The 20,764-nt window shown below is 45.0% G+C and overlaps 1 protein-coding gene across 1 annotated transcript in view; it reads left to right on the top strand.

Annotated features, from left to right (window-relative positions):
• The window catches only part of GALM (galactose mutarotase), a 56,488-nt gene that overhangs the window by 24,622 nt on the left and 11,102 nt on the right, over positions 1-20,764 (top strand). The window contains exons 3-4 of the mRNA XM_017860409.1: positions 2,227-2,433; positions 9,908-9,992. Of these exons, the coding sequence (XP_017715898.1) occupies positions 2,227-2,433; positions 9,908-9,992 (292 nt within the window). The remainder of the gene's footprint in view (positions 1-2,226; positions 2,434-9,907; positions 9,993-20,764) is intronic.

Genomic DNA, 20,764 nt, shown 5'->3' with positions numbered 1-20,764 from the left:
CTCCCTACCCTCCCCAACGCACACTAGGAAGTGGAAGGTAGATGTGGGTATAAGTTAACTCCACTGAACTCAATTTGCTCATCTGTAAAATGGAGGTAAATAGTATTTGTTGAAGCCACTTGAAATTGCCAGTGTTCAACTGTTTTGACCTACAATGATGGTCATTTCATTTGGTTCAACCAAATCTTTACCTTGCAAGATGATTTATGTAAAGCACAAGGTCATTGACTATTCAGCATTCAACAAATTGGAGGTCTCATGCCTGCAACAGGCCCCTTCTTTAGTGATCCCAGAGCTCTCTAAAGGCACTGGGAATCTCTGGCCAACTCATCCCCTGATAGTATAGAATAACGGAACAGACTCAGGATCCAATCCAATGCCACACGCTAGCTGTGTGACCTGGGGCAAGCGGTTTATCCTCACTGAGCCTCCATTCTTTCATTATTCAATGAGGATAATGTTACCTACTTTAAGTCTGCTTTGAGACAGATGAGACAGTGTCTGTGAAGTTTCTAGCAAAGAGTCTTGACTCATAATGGGTACCCGATAAATGTTCATTTTCCTTTCCCTATAAGTGTAATCATGGAGCCTCTAGGACAAAGTTGAGAACAGCCACTATGTTAATCCAAGATTCCAATTCCTATTTCCAAAAGCAAAATGCTTTTTACTTATTTATTTACTTTTTGGAGACAATGTCTTACTCTGTCACCCAGATTGGAGTGCAATGGTGCAATGGTATGTGCGATCTCAGCTCACTGTAGCCTCAACCTCCTGGGCACAAGCGATCCTCCCTTCTCAGCCTCCTGAGTAGCTAGGACTACAGGTGTGCACCACCATACCTGGCAAATTTTTTTTTTTTTTTTTGAGACAGAGTCTCTCTCTGTCGCCCAGGCTGGAGTGCAGTGGCACGATCTCGGCTCACTGCAAGCTCCGCCTCCCAGGTTCACACCATTCTTCTGCCTCAGCCTCCTGAGTAGATGGGACCACAGGTGCCTCCCACCATGCCTGGCTAATTTTTTGTATTTTTGGTAGAGACGGGGTTTCACTGTGTTAGCCAGGATGGTCTCAATCTCCTGACCTCATGATCCGCCTGCCTTGGCCTCCCAAAGTGCTGGGATTACAGGCATGAGCCACCGCACCCAGCCCATACCTGGCTAATTTTTTAAACTTTTTTAGAGAGATGAAGTCTCACTATGTTGCCCAGGCTGGTCTTGAATTCCTGAGCTCAAGTGTTGGGATTACAGGCACGAGCTATTGCACCCGACCACAAAAAAAAAAACTTTAAAAATAAACTCCATACTTTTTTTGTCAGTCTTAGAATCATATTTTCTAGAACAAGAAGAAACTTCGAGATAATTTCTTCAACCCCTTTATTTTATGAAAGAGATTAATGCCTAGAGTCACACAATGAGCTAGCCACAAATGAGGCCCCCCAAATCAGGACTCTTGACTTGTGGGCTACATCTCTTCTTAATGGCACAAGTGCCTTATTTGTTTGGAACTCTGCCTAGGGAACACAGAGAGCCTTGCAGGAATTTTAATAAATGTTTGTATATAGTACCCCCAAGAGACAGGGGCTGATTTATTAAAGTTTTTTTAGTACTCTCAGCAGATATTGCTATATGGCATTTAGCAGAGTGGGGCTACAAGATAAAAAATAAAATCAAAGAAAAATCATCAAAGAAGAAGAGAGGAAAATATTGTAGACACACATATACATACAAAGTTAGAGAAAAGAGAATGGGGAGTGTGAGAAGGTAGAGAAAAACAAAAATTTGGAATAATTAAAATCCAGGGGCTGGGTGCGGTGGCTCATGCCTGTAATCCCAGCATCTTGGGAGGCCGAGGCAGGTAGATCACTTGAGGTCAGGAGTTCGAGACCAACCTGGTCATCATGGCGAAACCGTGTCTCTGTGAAAAATGCAAAAATTAGCCGGGCACGGTGGCTCATGCCTATAATCGTACTCGGGAGGCTGAGGCTCGAGAATCTCTTGAACCTGGGAGGTGGAGGTTGCAGTGAGCCAAGATGTATCACTGTACTCCAGCCTGGACAACATACTGAGACCCTGTCTCAAAAAAAAAAAAAAAAAATCCAGGCTATCATTCAAAAGTCTTAATTGATTATATAACCACTTTCCTTGTGAAATCAGTTGTCTTTAAATATTGAAATGTGGCATTTAACTTGAGGTTGAAGCAACTACACAACTTTGAAAACAATTTTTCCAGGTGCTCTGGACCCCTCGGGTGCTGTCCAATGGCGTCCAGTTCTCGCGCGTCAGTCCAGATGGTGAGGAAGGCTACCCCGGAGAGTTAAAAGTCTGGGTGACATACACACTGGATGGCGGGGAGCTCGTGGTCAACTATAGAGCACAGGCCAGTCAGGCCACACCAGTCAACCTGACCAATCATTCTTACTTCAACCTGGCAGGCCAGGTAAGTGAATTTATTTCTTCTTTCCTGCTTCGTGCTTTGTGGAATGTCCTGGGCTGTGGCTAGAGAGATCAGAGCAGTGTGGAATTGCTGTGGCAGTGAGGTCACCCTCATGATGACAAAAAGGGCCAGCAGAAGACTTATAGTAGGTGCTCAATAATTGAAAATTATAGAGAAAGACAGAATGAGTACATTGTACTGCCAAGAGAGTACTTATTTCCCATTTGCTTCAGACAGGTAACTAACTGTTTCAAGAACTCCCTCTCAGAATCTATTTGTAACATGCACTTATATTTACTTCCCTTATTCCACTTCTATTCCCCCCAAATTTTTTCCAATTAAGGTGCCTTCCATCCTTGGAGCTTTGGAAATGGCATGGCCCAGCTCCTTTAGATATGCTGCCAATATGTGTGCTTCCCCTGTGAACCTGCCACCTCCTCCCAGGGGTTTGGGTGGGCCAGTCCTGCCCTGCACAATACCGTGGAAAGAGCACTGGATTTGTATTTAGAAGACCTGTTTTTTTTTTAGCTTAATAGGCATGTTCTCGATTTCATAATAATAACACTACCTACTGTTTGTCAGCTGCTGTTAGAAGCCCTTTATGAAGTTGTTGGATAAGACACTAAAATCAACCCAGCAGAGGAATAGACCCCAGTGGGGGACCACTTGAACTGCCCACCTAAGAGTGGTGTAGAGCTGCTGACAACCCCCCTTAAGTGATCCCTTCTGAACTACCTCATTCCCTCCTAACGGTAACAGTTTAGCTCATTGAGAAGGCTATCATATCAGACAGAATAAAAAGCTCAGCTAAACTCTGTAGATTATATTTATTACTTCCTCTTTATCTGAAGAACTCATCATTGTCCACTATACGTGACTCACTTTGGCCTCATTTTCTACCGCAAGATGATGTTCACAGTCAGCTAGTAATATCTCACATTTTTATACTGTTTCAGGAGTTTGCTGATGATCTGCTGGGTTCTGTTTTCTAGAATTTTCCCAAATTGCAGAGTTAATTGGTTCTTGTAAAATTTCCAAAGTTTTCCCTTTAAAAAAGTTGACCCTTTACTTGCGTGTTCCTTATCTTCAGGAACTTTCACCATCCTTCTTGAAATCTTAAAAACAAGGCCGGGTGCTGTGGCTCATGCCTGTAATCCCGGCACTTTGGGAGGCCGAGATGAGTGAATCACCTGAGGTTAGGAGTTTGAGACCAGCTTGACCAACATGGTGAAACCTGTCTCTACTAAAAATACAAAATTAGCTGGGCGTGGTAGCATGGGCCTGTAATCCCAGCTATTCGGGAGGCTGAGACAGGAGAATCACTTGAACCTGGGAGACTGAGGTTGCAGTGAGCTGAGATTGTGCCATTGCACTCCAGCCTGGGCAACAAGAGCGAAACTCCATCTTTAAAATAAATAAATATTAAAACCAAAACAAAAGACAAAAATAAAACAAAAATACTCAGACCTAAGAGGCTCTACTTCCTAAAATAAGTTCAGAAAGGAACGACAGAAATAGAACAAAGTATTGTTTTATGTAGGTAATAAACTATGGTGATAATTCTGTTCTTCACATTTCTGCATACTTAGGACATCCTATTTAATAATGGGGAGGGGAGATCTAAAGGAATAGATTCAGAAATAGAAAGAGAAATTATGCATGCAGTATTCCATCTGCCAACGTGTTCCAATGAAGGAGACAATATGGGAATGTTAGGTTTACTAAGGCTTTTTACCACCCTTCCAGTCCTGCAGGGACTAGGAGTGACGGGTATTTCTGAATCTCTTTTTAGAGGCTGAATAGTTTCCTAGATCTTAGACGCCACCCAAAAGGGCGGTCAGTATAAACTTCCTTCCATATACCACAGACTGAATATCCCTTATCCAAAATACTTGGGGCCAGAAATGTTTTGGATTTTGGGATTTCCAGATTTTGGAATATTTGCATTATGTATACTTATTCGTTCAGCATTCGTAATCCAAAAACTCGAAATCTGGAATGTTCCAGTCAGTGACTACTTTTCTGAGCATCATGTTGGCACTCAAAAAGCTCAGATTTTGGAGCATTTCAGATTTTAGGTTGTCTTTTTTTTTTTCAGACGGAGTTTCGCTCTTGTTGCCCAGGCTAGAGTGCAGTGGCACAATCTCGGCTCACTGCAACCTCCACCTTCTGGGTTCAAGCAATTCTCCTGCCTCAGCTTCCTTAGTAGCTGGGATTACAGGCACCCACCACCACACCCAGCTAATTTTTGTATTTTTGGCTGAGATGGGGTTTCACCATGTTGGCCAGGCTGGTCTCGAACTCCTGACCTCAGGTGATCTGCCCGCCTCGGCCTCCCAAAGTGCTGGGATTACAGGCGTGAGCCACCGCGCCCGGCCCCAGATTTTAGATTTTCAGATTAGGGATGTTCAACATGTATCTTAGTAAGCGTAGCTTGAATCCACAGCCACCAGCTTCAGGTTTGAAGGTGGATGGGGGCACCAGCCTTCTGAGGCACTCCAGTAGGAGTGGATGATCACCAAGCCGGACCTGGAGTCAAGGGCTTCTGCATCTTCGGAATATCTCTTGCCATACCTTGAGAAGCATTATCATATATCTCAAACCCTCCCCAGGGACATAGCTCAAAACCTGATATTTAAATTAGTCAGCTCATCTTATATATTTTTGTGTGTTATTTAAATTTAATAAGTGGTATTTTTGTTTCTGTCTGCTTCCTCAGTATTTTGGCTTTTGTCTTCAGCCTTGTCCCCTCATGGCCACAGCTCCAGGAATCACCTCCTCATATAGTCACATCCAGAGACAAAAAGACTTATTCCTTTTTTCATATGTCTAATGTCCTCTTTTTAAGAAAAAGCAATACCTTTCTTAGAAGCCCTCCAGCCAACTTTCTCTGACTTCTCATTGGCCAGAAGTGTGGCCTATGCTCTACCTAACCCAATCGCCAGCAAGGGAATTAGGCCACGATGATTGGCTTAGATCAGTCAAAATTCGCCCTCTGGGAATGGAGAGGGGAGTCCCCTTCCCTGAATATCTGAATATCTGGTCTATCATAGGATAAATCAATAAGCCTGGTTTCTGCCTAAGGGCACAGAGTTGCTAGTAAAAGAGTTGCCATGGCTTGTAGGTAGTAACCCGCAGTGTCTGTACCCTCCTGCTAGAAGTGATGAGAGCTGAGTTAAGGCTGTGGTAGAGACATTGTGCAATGTCTTTAAAGTCCCCTGCGAATCATGATGGGCTCTATAAATGGTTAATGTTACAAATGGGTAGCAGCCAAGCAAAGTTAACCAAAACAAATGCCGAACCCAGAGATGGGCCTCAAGGTCTGTTTGTCAATCAGCATTTCTTGCCAAGTTTTCATCAGTCTTGAAAGGAAATGATTCCAACAGTAATATTCCACCAGAGTAGATCATTGCATTTTTCCAGCCTAGAAGAGTCATAAAAAGAAGCATGCATCTTTTTTTTTTCTTTTTTTTTTTTTGAGACGGAGTCTCACTGTCTCCCAGGCTACAGTGCAGTGGTGCAATCTTGGCTCACTGCCACCTCCACCTCCCAGGTTCCAGCGATTCTCCCACCTCAGCCTCTGGAGTAGCTGGGATTACAGGCGTGTGCCCCATGCCTGGCTAATTTTTTGTATTTTTAGTAGAGATGAGGTTTCACCATGTTGGTCAGGCTGGTCTTGAACTCCTGACCTGAAGTGATCCGCGCATCTCGGCCTCCCAAAGTTCTGGGATTACAGGCGTGAGCCACTGTGCCCAGCCATGAAGCATGCATCTCTTTAATGAAGGAATGTTGCTACCGCTTGGTGACCCTTAAGAAGGAGGGTGCCTGATGAATGTTCTTTTCCTTCTCCTCCTAGGCTTCTTCCTAAATCTTAGATTCATCAGTTTATTTGGTGTGTGATTTTCATGTTGATTCATTTCTCTAGTGCTAAAAAAACAAAAACAAAAAAAACAGAAAATGGAAATTTCTAAGCAGCTTTATTTATAATAGTAAAACACTGGAAACAACCCAAAAGTCTATCAACAGGAGAATGGATAAACAAACTGTGATACATTCATACAACGGAATACTACTCAACAGTACAGAGGAATATAACATGGATGATCCCAGGAGCGTTATGTTGTGTGGAAGTAACAAGGCACGAAAGAATATACACTGCATGGATCTGTTTCTAAAGAGGCAGGCGCCTAGGAAACAGAGGGAAGACCTGAATTAATGCTAGGCCAGGAGTCTGGAGAATGGCTTTGCCTCCTGCAGGCGTCCTCATTGGATGATATTAGATAGATTGTGTTCCTCTAGGCTTGTTTGTGCACAGGAAGTATGGAGACGCTTCGGTCCATCTGGGTTCTCCTTTTCTAACACGCTTAGTTCTGTACATGGGCCTGAAGCCTCCCAGTTTGGTGGCCACCAACGGCCTTGAACCCAACCTTCGCACTCTTGTCCGGCTGACGCCAAACCCTCGTGGTTGAGCTGATTAGTGAACAGGATAGGGCCAGGAAAGTACAGTAGTCTCAAATCTCTTCCCTCACTCCTCTCCAACAGTCCCAGCGGCAATCTTCAGGTGCTGGCACCAACCTGAGGCATGAGAGCCTGGCAGGAGAGAGAGCCCGCACAGAAGAGACACTCCCCTCTACCTCTAGACCTGCTCCTAGGCAGGGGTGCAGACCCCTCTCCCATCTTGGACCTGCCGCCGCAACTCAGACAGGGACCAACAACCCAGCTTGTAGGAAGATGCAGAGGAGAGGCCTCTGGCCCTGGCCTTGTCCCCCACCGCACTCATACCCTGCCCAGCATGCACCCACTGGGAAGAATACAAGAGCATCATGGTTTCTGGCCAGGCGCGGTGGGCTCAAGTCTGTAATTCCCAGCACCTTTGGGAAGCCCACAGCAGGCAGATTACTTTGAGGTCAGGAGTTTGAGACCAGCCTGGCTAACATGGTGGAAACCCATCTCTCCTAAAATACAAACTTAGCCTGCATGGAGGTGGGCGCCTGTAATCCCAGCACTTAGGAGGCTAAGGCCAGGAGAATTGCTTGAAACCTGGAGGTGGTGGGGTTGGCAGTGGACCCAAGATTGCACCACTGCACTCCAGCCGGGGTGACTGGGGTAACCAACTCTGCCTCAGAAAAAAAAAAAAGGAGAATCGGTAGTTTTTCAAAGAAAAAGAGCCTACCTAGTTGGTGTAATTAAAACCCAGTTTCTGTCATGTTTAGACATGCATTCTCATGGTCTTCATCAAATCTTGACTTTCATTCCTCCAGAATGACTGCGGGTTGGGATTGTGGTGGCCCAGTCTTTCAGACCAATTAGGGGACTGTTCCCAGCTAACTTTGTCCTAAAAAAACCCCGGTCTCAAAAAAAAACGAAGCTGGCCCAGGCCCACAGTGCTTCCACACCTGGTAATCCCAGGGCACTTTGGGAGGCTGAGGTTGGGTGGATCACCTTGGAGGTCACAAGATTTTTTCAAGGAACAGCCCTGGCCCAATATGGGTGAAACCCCATCTCCTACTAAAAATTCAAAATTTAGCCGAGTGTGGGTGGGTGCACCGCTTTTTTTGGTAATCCCCCAGCTGCTCGGAGGCCTGAGGGCAGGAGAATCGGCTTTGAACCGTGGGAGGCAGAGACTGCAGTGAAGCCAAGATTGCACTACTGCACTCAGGCCTGGGTGACAGACGAGACTCTGTCTCAAAAAAAAAAAAAAAAAGCTACTGGGCGTGGGGTGCGTTCACACCTAATAATCTCAGCACTTTTGGGAGGCCGAGGTGAGCAGATTCAACCTGAGGTCGGGGAGGTTTGAGACCAGCCTGACCAACCAATGGGAGAAACCCCGTTCTCTACTAAAAATGACAAAATTAGCTGGGCGTGGGGTGGGTCGCATGCCTTAATTCCAGCTACTAGCAGAGGCTGAGGCAGGGAGAATCACTTGAATCCGAGAGGTGGAGGTTGCGCAGTGAGCAAGAGTGCGCCATTTGGCATTCCACGCCTTGGCAACAAGAACAAAATTCAGTCTCAAAAAAAAAAAAGTCCAAATGTCAAATTTCCCTGAGGGCAAAAATTTCCCCGATTGAGAAACCACTAAGTTTAGCTTAATCTTCTGAAGCATTCACTAAGCAACAAGCCCTCAACTTTGGTTTCCCCTTCCACATCTTCTGGTGTGAACCTTAAACTATGTTGCCTATGAAAATAGCAATATAATATAAATAATTATTTTTATATACCATAAATAAATAACTACCATCCCATAAAATAGCCATTTGTATTAGAAACATGCATGTTAATACCAGCTATTTGCCCCGCAATTTAACAGACAGCACAATGCACCTTTCTAAACTGTTGTTTCACAAGGCCCTGGGGAAAGAGGTAGAGGCATCCAGTAGCCCCAAATTTTATTTTATTTTGTTTGTTTATTTATTTATTTCTTTGTTTGTTTGTTTTAAAATTTATTTTTTTGAGATGGAGTTTTTGCCTCTTGTTGCCCAGGCTGGGGTGCAATGGTGTGATCTTGGCTCACCCGCAACCTCCACCTCCTGGGTCTCAAGCACATTCTCCTGCTCAGCCTCCGGCATAGCGAGATTACAGGCATGCGCCAACCACGCCCGGCTAATTTGCATTTTCCACTAGAGACGGGGTTTCTTCTTTTTGGTCAGGCTGGTCTCCATCTCCTGCGACCTCAGGTGATCCGCCCACCTCGGCCTCCCAAAGTGCTGGGATTACAGGCATGAGCCACCGCCGCCCAGCCCATTAGCCCACGTTTTAAACCAAAGGGAAATGAGAGTCTATTCGGTAAATAAATTCCCTGGGGACTTGGCCTCAGGAAGAGCTGGGAATAGACCCCCGTCCTTCTGACATGACCAGTACTTCCTTGCAACCCAGCCCTTTGACTCCCCCCAGAAAAAGGGGCAGACTGCCATCTTCATTGGGAGGTGGGGGCAAATTCTCCCAAAAAGCAGGGACTGCATTCGACATCTGGGGCTTCTGTCATGGAGCAGAGGAGTGGGCCTCTGTGTGGAAACTGGCTGAGGGGAGTGCCAGTGCACCCCCACGAGTGAGCCTGGAGCAGTCCCGACCTCTCAGGATGTGTGGTGGTTTCTGGGGGTACCCAAGCCCTTGGCTCTTCTGGTTGCCTGGGCATGTAAGAAGAGTAAAGCAAACACCTACACTAATAAGCCAAAGTCCGAAAGGGCTTTCAACCACTGGGGGGTCTCTGATTTTTTCACCTTCATATTCTATTTAGAAAAGAAAATGAGTGCACACTTGAAAGTTTCTTTCTGGGAATTTATCTGTGCTATTTTGAGGCTTTATCTACCTACGGACACTTAGAATGATTATTTCAAGTCATTACCATCAGCCCAAACCAAGATTTTAAAAGTTTTTTGGTCCAATGCCTGGAAAACATTTTTAGCAAGATAAGTTAAAAAAGTGGAGTATATGAAATAAACTCAAGCAGAAAACCTTTCCCCTAATCTTTTCCTCCCAGGGTTCCCCGAATATATATGGCCATGAAGTCACCATAGAAGGCGGATACCTTACTTGCCTGTGGATGAAACCTATTCCTATAGTTGGTGAATTAACCTTTTTGTGTTATGTGGGATCATGGATTGGCTCTCGAGTGCCAAGAAAGGACATTAGTGGAGAAAGTGGTGAAATCTTATAAAGTCTGTAAGTTTGGTTAATAGAATTATTCCAGTGGTAATTTCTTAGTTTTGATATGTGTACTGTGTTTAAATGTGTCTTAGCATGAGGGAAAGCTGGGACAGGATGTAGTATTTTTACCAGCTTTTCTGTAAGTCTAAAATATTTCAAAATTTTAAAAAAATTTTTAAAAAATGGTGAGTAAGATAATACTTTACTGGGCTGGGCCATGGTGGCCTCACACCTGATCCCCAGCAACTTTGGACGGCCAAGGCGGTTGGACTAACTTGAGGCCAGGAGGTTTGAGACCAGCCTGAGCAACATGGCTGAGACCCTATCTTATTTTTTTTTAAGATTAAAAAAATGTTTTTTTGGCCGGTGCAGTGGGCTCCACGCCTGGTAATCCAGCACTTGGGAGGCCCGAGGCGGCTGGATCACGGGTCAGGAGATCGAGAACCCATGCCTGGCTAACATGGTGGAAACCCCGTCTCTACCAAAAAACACAAAAAAATTAGCCGGGTGTTGTGGGCAAGGCAACTTGTAGTCCCAGCTTACTCGGCAGGCGAATGGAGTGAACCCAGCAGGTGGAGGTTGTAGTGAGTCGAGATTCCCACACCACTGCACTCCAGCCTGGGCGACAGATAGAGACTCCGTCTCAAAAAAAAAATTTTTTAATGCAAAAGAAATTAAAGTTAAAAAAAGTTTTAGGGCCGGCGCGGTGGCTCAAGCCTGTAATCCCAGCACTTTGGGAGGCCGAGACGGGCGGATCACGAGGTCAAGGAGATCCGAGACCCATCTGCTAACACAGTGAAACCCCGTCTCGTACTAAAAAAACAAAAACTAGCCCGGGCGAGTGGCGTGGCGCCTTAGGTCCCAAGCTACTCGGGAGGTGAGGCAGGAGAATGGCATAAACCGTGAGGCGGAAGCTTGCAGTGGAGCTGAGATCGGCCACTGCCACTCCAGTCCGGCCACAGAGCGAGACTCCGACTCAAAAAAAAAAAAAAAAAAAAAAAAGTTTTAAATAAGGTTTACTGGATATTCATCTTACATTAGGTAACAGCTTTTGTTTTAGTTGGCCTTTTTGGGAGTTCGGGGGAGGGGATAGGGTCTCACTCTGTTGCCCAGGCCGGAGTACAGTGGCGTGATCTCAGCTCACTGCTGCCTCGACCTCCGCAGGCTCAGGTGATTCTCCCATCTTCACCTCCTGAGTAGCTGGGACCACAAGCACACACCACCATGCCCGTTGTATTTTTTAGTACAGACAGGATTTTACCGTGTTGCCCAGGCTGGTCTCAAACTCCTGGACTCAAGCAATCTGCCCACCTCGGCCTCTCAGAGGGCCCGATTACAGGTGTGAGCCACTGCGCCCAGCCACTTTGGCCTCTTTAATGGGTTGAGTTTATGGCTGCTAGTTCAAACTTTTTGCAAGGAAGAAACGTAAGCATGTGAGCCTGCATACCAAACAGCAAATTCAGTTAACAGCAGGCATTAGGAACTCCCATAAATAGAGTGACTACAAAACTAATTGGAATAATAAGGAAAAATTGAGATCAATGGGGTCAAATTTTGGCATCACAGTTTTGAATATTTTCCTGGCTCCAGGGCTGAGTTTAAAGGCTTTTCTGTTTGTCTTGGTAGCACGTGTCATCTTGTGATATTTACATGACTCAGTAGAAGGGCATGAGTAAGCTGGCCCATCTGGTCCTAGAGTCAGAATTATTGCAGTAGAACTATATGTTGTGAACTGCAAGGAAAGAATAGTGGTGGCTACTGTTTTATGACTGATAAGGAAGAAAGTGAACCAATTAGCTTATAAGTGGAGGTTATGAAATAAGTGCATATTTATTTGTGTATATTTATAAAATCTTCTCATGCTATCTGGTTGAGTTGATCGGATGAAAATCACAACAGGGCATAATTTGTGCATTTAAAGGCCCTGTAAAGGCCAAGTTATTTTACTTGATTGTAAAAAGTCATTGTGGCAAAGCACAGTGGGGCTTAATATGCACTCTAATGGACTGTATAAAACTTGTGTTCACTGGGTGTGGTGGCTCACACCTGTAATCCCAGCACTTTGGGAGGCTGAGGCAGGGGAGGATCACTTGAGCCCAGGAGTTCGAGACCAGACTGTGCAACACAGTGAGATCCCATCTCAACAAAAAATTGAAAAAAAATAGCCAGGTGTGGTAACACGCACCTGGGGTCCCAGCTACTCAAGAGGCTAAAGCAGGAGGATCTCTCAAGCCCAGGAGTTGGAGGCTACAGTGAGCCGTTATCTCTGCTACACTCCATCCTCGGCAACAGAGCAAGACCCCATCTCAAAAAAAAACCTAACTGGGAATATATATGTTACATTTCAGCTTTTTCTTTTTTTAAAAAAAAAAGACCAAACTATTATTTATAATCATCATCTTTTCATGAAAGAATATTTTAGTACCACAAAAGTGTAAACATATTTAATCTCAGAATAACAACTATTTATATTGAATTTATGTAGCTTTTAAAAAAATATATGGTATCACTTGGAGCCAATACTGTAAAAAAAAATAAATAGCAGATTATCCAAATGTATCTGTTTTCTGCGGACCAGTGAAAATGTTATCACTAACTCATAATTGAGAACTAGTAATTGATCTGTAAGGCCACTTCTATCTCTTGCATTCTTTAATTCTACGAGGCTCCTAGCACAACATTTTACTATTTCCACAACTCTTCAAATCCTTTAGAACTCTATCGTTGAAGTAAGTAAGTTGCTGCAACTTCAGAGCTCATGAAAAATTTGTAATTCTCTCCTACCTATCCATACTTGAGCCAGACCTACATGTTATACCTGTTTGCCCAGTGACACTTAAACAGAAATTATAGTATTGTTTTCTCTTTTCTCAGAAGTCCTTAAGAAACAAGTTTATTGTCTGATTCCTTTGAAACTTCCTCCAAAAATGGGTGGTAACTGCTACCCTGCACTTTAGGAATGTAAGAATTCACATGTCTGGCCCCCTTTCAACTGAGAACAAATCTCCAGGAGCCCAGATTTTCTCTTTTTTTTTTTTTCTTTTTTGTAGAGACAGGGTCTCCCTATGTTGCCCAGGCTGGTCTTGAATCCCTAGGCTCAAGCAATCCTCCCACCTGGGCCTCCCAAAGTGCTGGGATTACAGGTGTGAGCCACCACGCTGGTCCTCATCTGACTCTTAACACTGATCAAAAGCCCATGAGCTTAATTTTGAAAGAAGTCCAAAAGGCTTGCCCATCATTTGATCATTCAGAAGTGCTGCTGGGCTCTCTAGGAGCTGGCAGTCTATGGGAAGGGTCAGCCAGAATTGTGTCCATTACTCTGGAAAATATCAGGATAGACATAACTAGGAGACTTGGCACAGAGGGCAGGCACTGCTGAGGGGGCTTCCAGTTAGAGGAAATGAGAGTTAAATAAAACCTGGAAGGGAAAGTGGAAGTTTGCCAGGGAGTGAGGAGGAGAAAGGTGTTCCAGATAAAGATGAACAAGCGTGGGCAGTGCAAGAAACAGCAGGACTAGCCCAGGGAAGTGCTGTGCTTTTGAAGCAAAGCATTTGGGGCACAATTTTAGTGGCAGAGAATAGATGGGCCTAGAGAGGTTGATTGGGGCCATGTCAGATCTGTACCAGGCTCTGTGGAACTGCAATCCCTAGGGTGGCCCTGGGTGGCCCCAGGCTGGCCTGGAGCTCAAGGCTGATCCACATAGCTGACTCACAGGTGTACTTGAGTCCAGTCTCAAACTTCAGCGTGTTCTGCCAGTGCTGGACTGAACCACAAGGCCACTTTCCTGAGATGTGCTACAAGAACCTATTAGACCAGGCCGGGCACAGTGGCTAACGTCTGTAATCCCAGCAATTTGGGAGGCCAAGGTGGGCAAATTACTTGAGGTCAGGACTTCAAGACCAGCCTGACCAAACATGGCGAAACCCCACCTCTACTAAAAATTCAAAACTTAGCTGGGTGTGGTAGTGGGTGCCTGTAATCCCAGTTACTTGGGAGACTGAGGCAGGAGAATTGCTTGAACCTGGGAGGCAGAGGTTGCAGTGAGCCAAGATCACGCCACTTTACTCCAGCCTGGGAAACAGCGAGACTCCGTTTCCAAAAAAAAGAAAGAAAGAAAGAAAAGAACCTGTTAGACCAGCCGTACTTCGTTAAGACTTCTCAAAATAAATATGCACTATCTACCAACTGTGGTTTTGTTGAATTGAGAAAAAGAAGATACTGATTATCTGTGAGATAAGGTAAAGATTTATGATAATAATAGCTAGTATTTCAGGGAGGACTTTATAAATAATTCATAACACAAGCCTGTAAGGTAGGTTCTGTTCATTTTTCTTATTTAACAGATGTGAAAACTATAGAACAAGGTGTTAAAGTACCTTACAGAGGATGACCCGGTTAGCAAGTGGGGGAAAGCTGGGATTCACACCAAGGTGTTCCGGTATTAGAACTCAGGCTCTTAATAGACCTGCACTCTGCAGATCTTACAATATGGTTAGATGTCAAGAAGGTTTGGTGCCAGACAGAGTGGCTCATACCTTTAATCCCAGCACTTTGAGAGACCAAAGATTGGTTGAGCCCAGGAGTTCAAGAGCAGCCTGGGCAACATAGGGAGACCCCATTAATACAAAAAATTTTTTTTTAATTAGCCAAGAGTGTCAGTGCATGCCTGTGGTCCCAGCTGTTTGGGAGGCTGAGGTAAGACGATTGCTTGAGCCCAGGAGGTCAAGGCTGAAGTGAGTTGTGATTGTGACACTGCACTTCAATGTGGGTGAAGAGCAAGACCCTGTCTCAAAAAAAAAAAAGAAGAAGAAGAAGATTTGGGAGGTAGAGGAGAGGCAGAAAGGAGTGAGGATAGAAAGAAAAGTAAATTAATTTCTTTTTTTTTTTTTTTTTTTTGAGAATGGCGTGAACCCGGGAGGCGGAGCTTGCAGTGAGCCGAGATCGCGCCACTGCACTCCAGCCTGGGGGACAGAGTGAGATGCCGTCTCAAAAAAAAACAAACAAACAAACAAAAAAATTAATTTCTTAACTATATAAATACCCAAGTGCAACATATAGTAAAGAAATGGGAAGCAAGCCAAAACAAAGAACATACTTTTGCCAGCCTTTTGCCAGTTGTCAGTCCTCAGTTCTTGTCACCTTTTGTACAGGGAGCCTCCCCAATCCTCTCACTGTCTCCTCCTTGTTCCTTCCTCCCTTCAATTTATTTCTACTTTTCTGCAGAGAAAACAGGAAACCAAGTTTGTTTAAATTAAATATAAGAAAGGGAGAGGGAGAGAGAAAGAGGAAGGAAGGAAAGGAAAAAGGGAAGGAGGGAGAGGTTTCCTTGAAATTAAAGAGCATGAATTTAAGTGTCTGTCCTTGTTAGTCTGACAAGAAAGGGAAAGTCACCTCAGGTGTCATTGTTCTGTTGCAACATGTGGTGTTCCTGACAGATCCCTTGTCTTTCCGGTTCTTGGTTTTCTCATATGCAGAATCTTGTTACGACCAAGTTGTGTTGGAAGTTCACTTTCTTTTTTTTTTTTGAGGCAGGGTCTCCCTCTGTCGCCCGGACTGGAGTGCAGTGGCCGGATCTCAGCTCACTGCAAGCTCCACCTCCCGGGTTTATGCCATTCTGCCTCAGCCTTCCGAGTAGGGACTACAAGCGCCCGCCACTTCGCCCGGCTAGTTTTTTTGTATTTTAGTAGAGATGGGGTTTCACCGTGTTAGCCAGGATGGTCTCGATCTCCTGACCTCGTGATCCGCCCGTCTCGGCCTCCCAAAGTGCTGGGATTACAGGCTTGAGCCACCGCGCCCGGCCTCACTTTCTTTAAGTATGTATGTTGGTCATCTCTGTTGAAGATGATAGAAAAATCACCGTCAGTAGAAAATTTACAAACAGGTCAGGCGCGGTGGCTCATGCTTGTAATCCCAGCACTTCAGGAGGCAGAGGCGTTTGGATTTTTGAGCCCAAGAGTTCGAGACCAGCCTTGGCAACATGGTGAAACCCCGTCTCTACCAAAAATACAAAAATTAGCCAATCTCACAGCCTGGTCTCGAAATAAAATAAATAAATAAATATATTAAAATTTCAAAAAATGAAAGAAAATTTACAGACATAGTCAAAGAAAAGCTGTACCACTTACAGGGTGGCGTTCAGCTATCTGGAGCAGCCCCGTATGGTGGGTACTTCATTTATCCAGGGGAGATGCCGGATAATGAGCTCATTTTAGACCCTTTGCTCTACCTGGCTTTCCCTGGGAAGGCTGCTTGGTTGTGTTGAAACCCTCGGAAATCAACAGTAGAAAACTTCTCTAAAACAGCTTTGGCCCTTTTTTGCATATGAACGACTTTTACTCTGTAAATCAGTTCTTTTGCTTACCATCCTAGTCCTCTGCTTTCCACCCTAAATCCTGGTTTATATGTTTGTGGTTTTCTTTGTTTGTTTGTTTCCTTGTTTGTTTGTTTTTTGAGATGGAGTCTCATTCTGTTGCCCAAGCTGGAGTACAGTGGCTTGATCTCAGCTTTCTGCAGCAACCTCCACTTCCTGGGTTCAAGTGATTCTCCTGCCTCTGCCTCCTGAGTAGCTGGGATACAGGCGTGCATGCCACCACGCCCGGCCAATTTTTGTATTTTTAGTAGAAATGGGGTTTCACCATGTTGGCCAGGCTGATCTTGAACTCCTGACCTCAAGCGATCCACCTGCCTTAGCCTCCCGAAGTGCTGGGATTACAGGCGTGAGCTACCACACCCGGCCTATACGTTTGTTTTTAAAATTTCTCTTCCTAGGGTCATGAGAATTCTCATTAATTTCACTTAGAGCTCCTGGAGAGAAAAGCCTCTGTTTTTGTCATTGTAACAATAAAAAAAGTATAGAGGTTTTTTTTCTTTTGAGACAGTGTTTCGCTCTTGTTGCCCAGGCTAGAGTGCAGTGGTGCGATCTTAGCTCACTGCAACCTCCACCTCCTGGATTCAAGCGATTCTCCTGCCTCGGCCTCCCAAGTAGCTGGAATTACAGGCATGTGCCACCACACCTGGCTAATTTTGTATTTTTAGTAGAGTCAGGGTTTCATCATGTTGGTCAGGCTGGTCTCGAACTCCTGACCTCAGGTGATCTACCTGCCTTGGCCTCCCAGAGTGCTGGGATCACAGGTGCGAGCCACTGTGTCCAGTTTTTTGTTGTTGTTGTTTTTGAGACAGGGTCTCATTCTATTGCCCAGGCTGGAACACAGCAGCACAATCATAGCTCACTGTAGCATTAAACTTCTGGGCTCAAGCAATCTTCCTGGCTCAGCCTTCCAAATACCTAGGATTACAGGTGCACACCACCACGCCTAGGTAATTTTTTCTTTTTTTACACAAATGTGTCTCAACATGAATTTTTTTTTTCTTTTTTGGCAGAGATGATGTCTCACTATGTTGCCAGACTAGTTTCAAAATCCCTGCCTCAAGCCATCCTTCCACTTTAGCCTCCCAAAGTGCTAGGATTACAGGTGTGAACCACCGCACCCACCCCCAAGAACTCTTTTTTTTTTTTTGAGACAAAGTCTTGCTCCGTCAACCAGGCTGGAGTGCAGTAGCACGATCTCAGATCACTGCAACCTCTGCCTCCAAGGTTCAAGCAATCCTCCCACCTCAGCCTCCTGAGTAACTAGAATTACAGGCACACGCCACCACGCCCAGCTAATTTTTGTATTTTCAGTAGAGAGGGGGTTTCATCACATTGACCAGGATGGTCTCCAATTCCTGACCTCAGGTGATCCACCCGCCGTGGCCTCCCAAAGTGCTGGGATTATGGGCATGAGCCACTGCACCCGGCCCCCAAGAACTCTTTAAATGCACCTAGTGTCACAGGAACAGATAGCTAAACTGTGTCTGAAAAAGTAGCTCACGCAGGGAAATTTGTGATGGATTTGGGGAAGCTTAGGGAGAATTTTAAACATGAGGCCTTTTGTCAGATCACCTACATTCCTCGGATTGTGCGTGGGTTTGTCGCAGATGCTTGATGTGACAAATTACACGGCTTCTATCGCTTCATTTGATCAGCCACCTGTTGACTTTCAGCCAAGTCCTGCACGGTTGCTTCTCAGATTGTATCTTTCTGCAAGACAAATATGTTTTCATAGTCTCTCTTTAACTTCTCCCTTTTGTGGCTATTAATTTATACTTTTATGTTTTTCAACTCCTTATTTTTGTTTTCTCTTTATGAAAGCTTTTAACGTGTGTATTCTTGAGGGAAATACTGATGCATATCTAAACTTTAGGGGTGTTTTTCACGCTGGCTACAGACACTCGGTGAATAATTTTTCAGGTGATGGGAAAACCCATCATCATGAGAATGTAGCAACTTTTATTTTGTAGTAACTGTTAAAATTGTGGCCACGGTGCTCAGTAAAAGGGGACCTTCCCCTTGTAGGTATTTGGGGAGGAGTGAAGTCCTGTCCTCCATTTTGTTAGTAACCTGCTTATGGATAGGGCATTGTCACCTAGAAAGAAAAGAGATACCATGGTATGCAGTAACAGGGAGCCGGAGCAAGAGCAAGACAAAGAAATTCCCTTATGTTTTCAATGCAGAGCCAGCATTTAGACCTCTACCCCAGGCAGGGTCCACAAATCTCTGGCAGCTGTGAGCACCTGTTTTGCTCCTGCCTTCTTCCTGTTGGCAATTTTGAGTTTTGGTGGTTTTTTAGACGGAGTCTCACTCCGTCACCAGGCTGGAGTGCAGTGGTACAATCTCAGCTCACTGCAGCCTCCACCTCCTGGGTTCAAGTGATCCTCTTGCCTCAGCCTCCTGAGTAGCTGGGACTACAGGTGCGCACCACCACAGCCAGCTAATTTTTGTATTTTTAGTAGAGATGGGGTTTCGCCATGTTGCCCAGGCTGGTCTCAAACTCCTGACCTCAAGTGATCTGCCCACCTCAGCCTTTCACAGCCTTTCAAAATGCTGGGATTATATATACACGTATATATATTTAAAAATGAGTAGAATTCATCACCTAACTTCTAAAGCTGCTTCTCTAGATGAAATTCCGGCACTTAGCAGTCAGCAGCAGTGTATTGAGTGCATGACCCTTACTCACAGGTGCTTCTTTCCTGTCCCATGGCAGGCGGCACCAACAGAAGGCTCCTGCAAGGCTGAGAGCTCCTTTTACCCATGGACCAGGAGCAGAGTTTGCAGCTACACTGTCAGGCTGTGTTTGGATGTTAGCAGTTAGTTTAGCTTTGCGTCTTCAGAGCAATTATCCTTAGCTATTTAAAGATTAAAAAAAGGGAAAAAAATGACGCCCATAAAGCACTTGCTGCTCCATAGGATGGGAGCACACTTTATGGTTGGGCATTTGAGGCCCTCTGGCATGGTTTTCTGTTTATTGTTGTCAGGGCTGTCCCTGTAGTTTCCCAGAAGTAGAACTCCCCGAAGCTGTTTCCCAGAAAGGACAGGGGTGTAGATAATGGATGTCCAGAGACAGAGAACACTCCAGTGCCAGATCCGTGTGCTGCTTTGTCAGACATTTGTTTATTTATTATTTTGTTTGTTTGTTTTTGAGATGGGGTCTCACCGTGTTGCCCAGGCTGGTCTTGATCTCCTGAGCTCAAGTGATCCTTCCACCTCAGCCTCCTAAAATGCTGGGATTACAGGCATGAGCCACTGTGTCCAGCTATTATTATTATTATTATTATTATTATTTTGAGGCAGAGTTTTGTTCGTGTTGCCTAGGCTGGAGTCCAATGGCACAACCTCGGCTCACTGCAACCTCCGTCTCCTGGGTTCAAGCAATTCTCTTGCCTCAGCCTTCCGAGTAGCTGGGATTACAGACACCCGCCACCATGCCCAGCTAATTTTTGTATTTTTAGTAGAGGCGGGGTTTCACCATGTTGGCCAGGCTGGTTTTGAACTCCTAACTTTAGGTGATCCGCCCACCTCAGCCTCTCAAAGGGCTGGGATTACAGGCATGAGCCACCGTACCTGGCCCCAGCTGTTATTATTTTTAATTGATACTTAATACTTGATACCTAATACATATTTAATTGATACCTAATACATATTTACAGGCTATATTGTGATATTTTGATACATGTTTACAATGTGTAAGGATCAAATCAGGGTAATTAGCATATCCATCACCTCAAACATTTATCATTTTTTTGTGTTGGAACATTCAAAATCTGCTGTTCTAGCTATTTGAAAATATACAATAAATTGTTGTTAATTATAGTCACCCTATAGTGCTTTAGAGCACTAGAACTTTTTCCCCCTATCTAGCTGTACTTTTGTATCGGGTAAGCAACCTTTAGGCTGTGCACAGTGGCTCACGCCTGTAATCCCAGCACTTTGGGAGGCCGAGGTGGATGGATCACTTGAGGTCAGGAGTTCAAGACCAGCCTGGGCAACATAGCAAGAACTGTCTTTAAAAAGAAAAGAAGCCGGGCACGGTGGCTCAAGCCTGTAACCCCAGCACTTTGGGAGGCCGAGATGGGCGGATCACGAGGTCAGGAGATCGAGACCATCCTGGCTAACACGGTGAAACCCCGTCTCTACTAAAAAATACAAAAAACTAGCCAGGTGAGGTGGCAGGCGCCTGTAGTCCCAGCTACTCGGGAGGCTGAGGCAGGAGAATGGCATAAACCCGGGAGGCAGAGCTTGCAGTGAGCTGAGATCCAGCCACTGCACTCTAGCCTGGGTGACAGAACGAGACTCTGTCTCAAACAAAAA

The sequence above is a fragment of the Rhinopithecus bieti genome, unplaced genomic scaffold (genome assembly GCF_001698545.2).
Source record: "Rhinopithecus bieti isolate Rb0 unplaced genomic scaffold, ASM169854v2 scaffold_52032, whole genome shotgun sequence".
NCBI lineage: Eukaryota > Metazoa > Chordata > Mammalia > Primates > Cercopithecidae > Rhinopithecus > Rhinopithecus bieti.
The sequence above is the reverse complement of the archived record's forward strand: the minus strand, read 5'-3'. Positions and strand labels throughout refer to the sequence as shown.